Below are 8,597 nucleotides of genomic sequence, written 5' to 3' on the forward strand. Positions count from 1 at the left end.
TGTGTTTCCTCTTTAAGAGCTTCTAACTCTTTACCTGTGTTCTCCTGTATTTCTTTGAGGGTGCTATTCATGTCTTTCTTAAAGTGCTGTATCATCACCCTGAGAAGTGATTTTAGATCTGAATGTTGCTTTTCTGGTGTGATGGTGTGTCCAGGACTTGCTATGGTGGGAGAATTGGGTTCTGATGATGGCAAGTGACCTTGGTTTGTGTTGTTTATTTTCTTACGCTTGCCCCCCACCATTTGGTTAACTAATGCTACCAGCCCTTGCTAAATCTGACTGGAGCCAGTCTTTCCTGTGATCCTGGTTGTGTCAGAACTGCTCAGAGTCAAGCTGTCTCTGGGATCCTGTGATTCTGGGATCCTGTGCTTGTTAGAGCACCTGGGAGTGCAGCAGCTTCCTCTGCGTGTTGTGGGACTGGCTGTGGAGCCTGGGCACAAGGTTTGTTCAGGACACCAGCCCAGAGAGACCTGAAGGAACCTGAGCCACTCTGCTGGTGGAGTTCCTGTGTGCCTGGTCCCACTGGTCCCAGTTACTTCTGGTGTGGGACAGATGTTGGGTCCTCCTCACCTCTGATCCTGAGAGTGTCAGAGCACCTGGGAGTGGAGCTTCCTCTGGGTGTTGTGGGACTGGCTGCAGAGCTTGTGTCCAAGGTCTGCTCAGGACACCAGCCCAGAGAGACTGGAAGGAACCCCTAAAATGTCAATATTTTTGATACTTAATTTGTAATATATAACCTAATGTTTAAATTTTATTCACGATGTATGAGACTAAAGTTTGCCATTGGAGAAATTTTATATAAAAGAATATGTAATATTCATTTTATTTGTGTTTAGAAAGGCAACTTTCAGCCTTTACTCATGATTAGGCAAACCCCTTTTGGAATATAAGATCAAAAGTATGAATTTAGTCAGTATATGGATGACTCCAACTGCAGTAAGGCATTATTGATAAAGGATATGAAACACTGAGATAGTTATTCTCAAATTTCCCAATGCTGCATACCTTTAATATAGTTCCTCCTATTGTAGCTGTTGCAGGAAATAAAAAGAAAGTCGACCTGCCATCTCTCCAGCCCCTCAAGACCACGTTCCCGCTCTAGTACTAGTACTGGTGGGCCACAATACTGTGTCCCATGTGGACCACCACTGAGCTACTCTCTCCCAGCTAACAAGTTCATCTTGCTTCTGCAAGTCACCCCACACACCCCACCCTACACACCCCACGATCAGCCATCCCAACACCTAATTATCTGGTAGAAACATGACTCTTAAAGCTTATTTATCCAATCAAATCTAACAATATAACAATAAGATCACAATTTACATGATGCCAATACAATAATTTCAGAACCATTAATGATAAAAGCTTTACCCCAATTATTCTAACCTTGTGAAAATCTTAGCTACTTGTGGTTATTTAAAACCACATGGGATGAGGACCCTGTTCTTCTGCCTCCATGTTAGTTTGCACTTCCTGCTTTCTCTCTTGCTACCTCTCAATCTCTCTCCCCAGCTCCTAGCTCTGCCTTAGTTTTCCTGTCTAATCACAGGCCTGCCGCTGCCCTAATGTGACTGGACGGGAAAAATCCTGCAACAGTAGCAAACCCAACCATAAAGTTATTTTCATTGCTATGGCATAAATGTCATTTTCCTACTATTATGAATTGTAGTGTAAATATCTATGTTTTCCAATTGTGTTAGTTAATTCCTGTGAAAGGGTCATTCCATCTCCAATGTGGTAGCGACCAGAGGTTGAAAAACAGTGCTCTATGGAGGTAGAATGGATCATACGTTATTGTGCTTATTCCTGAGTTGAGGTGAATTCATGACAGTCATTTGTGGCACAGGAAAGGGGAAAGCATTTATAATAGTATTTTTCTTAAGTCATAGTTCAAATTAATTTAAAATTATATTAATAACTTTTAAATATTCTTATATTTTAGAATATTTTTTTAAGTATACCATTGTCTTTTTATACCATAGAGTTTCAAATGATGGTACCTGTTATATTTAGGGTTCAGATTACCATGAGACTATATGATCTTAAGTGCTACCTTGCGTTTAATATTGAAGAGCTACAAGTGTAGAATTTGCTTTTAAGTAGAACAGAGCATCTGTTGGAAAAATAAGCATTTTTTCCTATAACAATAAAAATGAAGAAGAAAAGGCGGCTGGAGAGGTGGCTCAGCAGTTAAGAGCACTGGTTGCTTGCTCTTCCAGAGGTCCTGAGTTCAATTCCCAGCAAGGATATGGTGGCTCACAACCATTTGTAATGAGATCTGATGCCCTCTTCTGGTGTGTTTGAAGAAAGCTACAGTGTACTCATATAAATGAAATAAATAAATCTTTTAAAAAAATGAAGATAAAATATACAATTACTATTTGCAAGAGAATTTACTTTAGAACAGATTTCAAGCCTCAGTTGCAAATTGTATGAGGCTTGATATTTCTCTCTTTTGTCCTGGTCATACTGAATTACATTGAATAGTCCAGCTGAATCACTATGTGTCAGACTATATAATACCAGACAAAACAGTCCAATTTTATGCTTCATCCAAGAGACATATCTTAAACATAAAGACTAAGTGATCATTGAAGAAAGTGTACCATGCAAACACATAAATGAAAGTTCGTGAAGTTATACTAATTGTCAACAAAGCAGCCTTTGACACAGACTAGCTATGAAAGTTAGACTTTTGTATTAATAGTCAATGTTCCAGGAATTTATCACAATCAAAGTAAGAATATTTTAAAATGTATAAACATTTATATAAGCAAAAGATAACAAAACACATTTTTAAACATATTTGTGGAATTTATGATACATCAGTAACTGATCAGATACATAGATGTTCCATAAGAGGGATTGGATACCAGAAAGTTGATAGCAAAACGATGTGTAAGTTAACTTACAATGAAAGAACCTTTTACTTTTAGTTGAAGATTATGTTTTTAAAGTTTTATATGGAATGTTGACCAAGAGATCTCAGAAATGCCTGTACACTTAACTTATGGTGGAGAAATGTTCTAAAGACTACACTAGAGAAAGTATGCTTTCCATGAATCTTGCTGGGGAAACTGGGTAGCCACATGCAAGACATTGAAACTTGATTACTAGCTTTCACTTGTACAGAAGTCTAGCAAGATGAACTAAAAGTGTGCATTTAAGACTTGAAATGCTGGAATTTCAGGTAAAAAGCAGGGAAATACTTTAAGATATTTGTACAGGTGAATGACTTCCTGCGTAAATCCCCCAAAGTACAAGAAACAAAAGCAAAAATTGTTAGATGGAATATTATCAGGCTCAAAAACAAACAAACAACCAGTTCTTCCTAAGGATACAATTAATCGAGTAAAAAAAACAATATTAAGAAAAATTTTCCCAACACATTCAAAATTAAACTAGAAATCCTTTTTTTGATGGGTTATTAATACATGTTCTGAGATAATAGCACAATTGATGTTCTGACTAGTTTAATGCCAAGTTGACACAAGCTAGAGTCACTTGGGAAGAGAGAACCTAATTTTAAAAAAAGATGTACCTACCATTTTGGTCTGTGGGCATGCCTCTGGTCTGTTTTTTTGATTTATGACTTATGTGCAGGGCAGGCTCACTGTGGGTAGTGCCTTACCTGGACTGGTGGTCCTGCTTGTTATAAGAATCAGGTTGAGCAAGCTTAGGAGAGCAAGCCAGTGTAAAAGTAACTTTTATTCATCTGTTGTAATTGCCATCTTGGAAGCTTGCTGCTGAATAAGCTCACTCACCTCTTCTAGTTCTTTCTGAACTTTAGCTTGCTGGTTCAACTCAGCTTTTCTGGCTCACACTCCTCTCCAAGCTGACTGAGTCAATCTGACTTTTCTCAGCTTCTCACTGAATTGCTCTGCTTGGTCTCAAACTAACCCTGGCAATTTATTCTAATCTTTTGGCTTCTTATTCTCTGGTTCCAACTACTGACCTGCGCTGAACTAGTTGAACTCACTGCTCTCTTAGTTGCCCCTCTTTTCTGTGATTTTTCTCTTGTGTGTTGGGCATATCATATCTCATTCTGTCAGATATTTCTGATTCATCACTTTGTCTCCCCTCAATTAGGTCCTACTTCAAAGATGGCTGCTTCCATCCACAGACTAATAACTTTACCTTTATTGTTTGGGATTAAAGGTGTATACTAAAGATATGTCTATATTCCAGCCAGAAGGATAAAAGGTGTGTCAATTTGGCTAGATCACAAAGTCCTAGAATGTCTGGATGTGATCCCTTACCAGAGTAGCCATGTTGCTAGATTAAAATTCCTCTACAAGTCAGTAAGTTCATGTCTCTATTAGTTCTTGCCTCTAGGCTTCTGTCCTTATTTTTCTGTTATGGGCTGTGCTGTGGAAACGAAAACTGAAGCAAACTTTTCTCCCCAGGTTAGCTTTTGTCATGGTGCTTTGTCACAGTAGTAGAAATCCCAAGATAGTTGGTACAGTACTTTACACACATGAATGTGAGTCTGTGTTTGTATCCCCAGGCACCCATTTAAAGAGCAAGACATGGTTACTTGTGCCTGTAATTTTGGCTCTTTGGAGGCAGAGAAAAGTACTTGCCCACTAGTCTAGCACACCGTTAACCCTAGCACTTGGGAGTAGAGGCAGGTGGACCTCTGAGTTCCTGGTCCCAGGATAGCCAGAGCTACACAGAGAAAGCCTGTCTCAATAAACATAAGTCAAAACAAAAAAATAGGTAAGGCTGAGAGTCTTAAAAGAATACACAGATATTGACCTCTGGCCTCTAAATTCAAAGTAAAGGCCAGCTACACACACACACACACAAGCACATGCATATACCACACAGATACACATACACAAAGATTTTAAATGTGTATAAATGTCTATATAATTCACCCAATTTGTTGTCTTATTATATTAATAATTTTTAATTATTTAGAAGATATTTAGAATAATAAAAGGTACTTAACATTACAATGACAGCTCCCTGTGATAATCTATTTAAGAATGATTAAGTAGGGCTGGTGAAGTGACTCAGTGCATAAAGGTGCTTGCCACCATGCCGGTGACCTGAGTTTGATTTCCAGAACCTACAGAGTGGAAAAAGAGAATACATTCTGGCAAGTTACTCTGTGACCAGGTCATATGTGATATGTGCTTTCAACATTTTAATTCTTACCCTAAGCATACAAGATAAGGTGGACAAATAATATGAATAGACATTTCTCAAAAGGAGAAATAGAAGTACCAACAAATTCATGGAAAATGCTCAGTTGCATGAACCACATGGAAATATAAATGAAATATCATCTTACCACATTGAGTATATAAAAAACAATATAACCGGACATAATGACACATACTTGATTTAAAATCTGTTTACTTCTTTAAGATGTTATTTATCTAATGTCTTCATTGTAAAGTTATCCTGTTGTGATTCATAAATACCCCATGGTCACCCCCTGCACTCCCCATAGCATTCTTACTACTCATTGTAGATCTCTCTTACTTGTTTTGTGTGGTATTTGCTACTCCTCTTTTGAATCAGTTTACATATTTTCTGAAGTTTCTAATGCTTCCTAAAAGTATTGTGTTCCTCTCTTCTCTACTGTTTATCTCTCACTGTTTGATTCCTGTATGACTTATACTCTGTTCTTTTCATCTCTTCTTTGTTCTTTTTCATTTAGACATTTGTCAGCTGATTTTTTTAAGTTCAATAATGTTAGGTTTTGTAACTTTGAGTTAGATATGAAACCTACCAACTACTTAATTTCACATACATAGTATTTCTAAAATTATATAATTTTCTTTGGTAGATTTTAATTCTCTGTTAACTTTTTCATTTTAGGCTACTGGTGAGAATTTTTCGTTGCCTCATGTTAAATAGTTGTTTTTTTTATTTTACTTTTTAGACTCATGTTTAAAAAGTAAATTATATCTTCTATTTTATTTTTGTTTTTTCTCTTAATTGTTGTTGAAACTTTATGTTCTATCTCATACTTGTAAGTTATGATATATAAGTATTACCCATGTGGTGGTACAGTAAACATGGACATAAAAGTGCTATTTCTTTAATTCTAAATTAATTAGAGGAGAAGCAGATGTTCTCCAAAACTCAATTGTTTGAACTGTGATAACATTTAGTCTGAATACCTGGCCTGCAGTTTTCAAGAGCTCTGATGGTTTTCATTTTCCCAAATAATCTCTTAATTTTTTTTGTCTATATAAATGGCAAAAATCCTTAGAAATAAATATATATATATATATATATATATATATATATATAAAATCAGCACATTAAAATTACCAAAGAAGCTATTTCTATTCTACTAGTTCATCTTATTATTTTATTTTTATTGATCTCTGCTATTTCAAACAAATGCAATAGCAGGCATAGCAATGTTGATTGTCTCCTTTATTTTAGGTGTCATGGTATCAGGGACTTGCCACTGTGTATCAGTAAATTAGTCTTCTAGAAGTCAGAACAGAATTTCCACATTTTAATTCCTTTATATGTTACATTTATATAAGGTCACTATGTTTTAATTAGCTACTTGTAATTGAAATGTTGGCTTTATTGAAATGTTGTTGATTATAACATTTTTTCTCATGTTAACATGCAAAAAAATTAATACTGATGTTTAGGAAAGAAATATAAAGTAAAACTTTTGTTTAGAATTACATTTATCCAAAACTAACCATAGTGAAACATAATCAAAAATTAATTTTTCTTTCCCCTTTTCTTGTTTAGTGAGTGATAGCTGCTTCAGGAATCTTGCAGAAGACCGCAGTGGGATAAATCTAAAAGATCTTGTCCAAGATCCTTCTTTGTGAGTATTTGGTTTTTGTCACCAAGTATAATTTAAAACTTTATTTTTGTAGTTACTTAAAAAATAGTTTTCACAGCTAATTTTTAACTTCTGATAATTTGTTATATTTAGTGAAATCTAATGCAACATATACATATTTTTCATATAAATTTATATTCATATTTATATGAAAAACTTTAGAAAACTTTAGAAAAGATGGTATCATCCTGAAAGATTGATTTTCAGAACACTCATAACTGGTAACAGCAATGTGGCAGTAGGTAGTGGTCAAAGGGATCACTTACTAATTGATTTGTTGGGGAGATGAATGTAAATTTGAGTAACATCAATTTTAAGTTTCTTGAATAGCTCATTTATGATAACTATTTATCCTTAAAAATTCTTTTATTTATTTATTTATAATAATAATATATATACTTAAATGTATTAAACCACACTTAACATTCCATATTAGAAAGCTGCATACCATAGAAAGTTTGGAGTTTTGTAGCTTTTAGTATTTTTTTTATTTATTTTTTTTGTTTGTTGAAATGTTTGCAAGTCATTCTATAGCCTGAGACTGCCTCCAAGTCATGATCTTCCGGCCTCTGCCTCCTAAGTGTCATGGATCACAACCCACTATGTTCCTTCCTGTTCTTTAAATTGTTATTTGTTGTTTGCTTCTCAGATCAATTCCATTCCTTAAAAGCATATATTTTAGTATAATGTAATTATCTCTTAATTTCATTATGTTTTTGAATTTTATGTTTATCTAAAAATAGGTTAAAAAAAGCAGAGCCCAAAAAGACAATTTCATAATATAGATTTAATAGTATCCTGTAATTATCAAGACATATATAATGTGCCCACAATTATAAATCCATTTCACTATAACAAATTACAGGACTGTAGAGAACTGGATGAACTTTTGTTTAAACATGGTCAAGAAGGGATGCCATGGTACAAAAGGAATATGAGAACATCCCAAACCTGGCAGGATTATTTTGCCTTGTTTCTAACTTACATTAATGGGAGCAAAGTTTGACTTGTGGTAAGATTGAGAAGAGGTGATATCTAATAGTCTCTTTTCCTTTGGATGATTTTTGTATATCTCCATTTTGTGGAGTTAAAAGTAAATCCAAGAAGGATTTGATCCTTATTTTAGTTGATTAATGAATCTGTTTGAATTACCAATTACAGTCATCCTAAATTTCTAAAAAAAATAACCATTTTAATAGCTTGTCTTCTATTTCTGATGAAAAATTTAATGTTATATGCTTGCTGTATATATAAATTGTCAATTTCTGTTATGTGATAAGGCCTTTTTAGTTTTAGTGTCTCAGTGCTATGAAAAGGCTAAGTTTAGTTTGATGTTATATTTCCATTAATAACATATCTTCATGTACATTATTTTCAGTCAATTAAGCAATTATACTACACTGGAAATAATTTAACTTTTTCCTACTTTAAGTAGAGTAAACATATTTTTTTGTTTATTTAGATATTTTATTTATTTATATTTGAAATGTTATCCACTTTCCTTGTTTACCCTCTGGAAACTCCCAATCCCATCCTTCTTCTCCCAGCTTCTATAAGGGTGCTACTCCACTCACCCACACACTCCCACCTCCCCACCCTCACATTCCCCTACACTGGAGCATCCAGCCTTCCCAGGACCAATGACCTCTCCTCCCGTTGATGCCAGATAAGGCCATTCTCTGCTATATATGCGGCTGGAGCCCTGGGTCCCTCCATGTGTATTCTTAGGTTGGTGGTTTAGTCCCTGGGAGCTCTGGGGAGG

General features: G+C 35.1%; 1 protein-coding gene across 1 annotated transcript in view; it reads left to right on the plus strand.

Annotated features, from left to right (window-relative positions):
- Nucleotides 1–8,597, plus strand: part of Gphn (gephyrin) — a 435,141-nt gene that overhangs the window by 100,897 nt on the left and 325,647 nt on the right. The window contains exon 2 of the mRNA XM_031357728.1: nucleotides 6,739–6,817. Coding sequence (XP_031213588.1) covers nucleotides 6,739–6,817 — 79 coding nt within the window. The remainder of the gene's footprint in view (nucleotides 1–6,738; nucleotides 6,818–8,597) is intronic.

The sequence above is a fragment of the Mastomys coucha genome, unplaced genomic scaffold, assembly GCF_008632895.1.
Source record: "Mastomys coucha isolate ucsf_1 unplaced genomic scaffold, UCSF_Mcou_1 pScaffold6, whole genome shotgun sequence".
Classification (NCBI taxonomy): domain Eukaryota; kingdom Metazoa; phylum Chordata; class Mammalia; order Rodentia; family Muridae; genus Mastomys; species Mastomys coucha.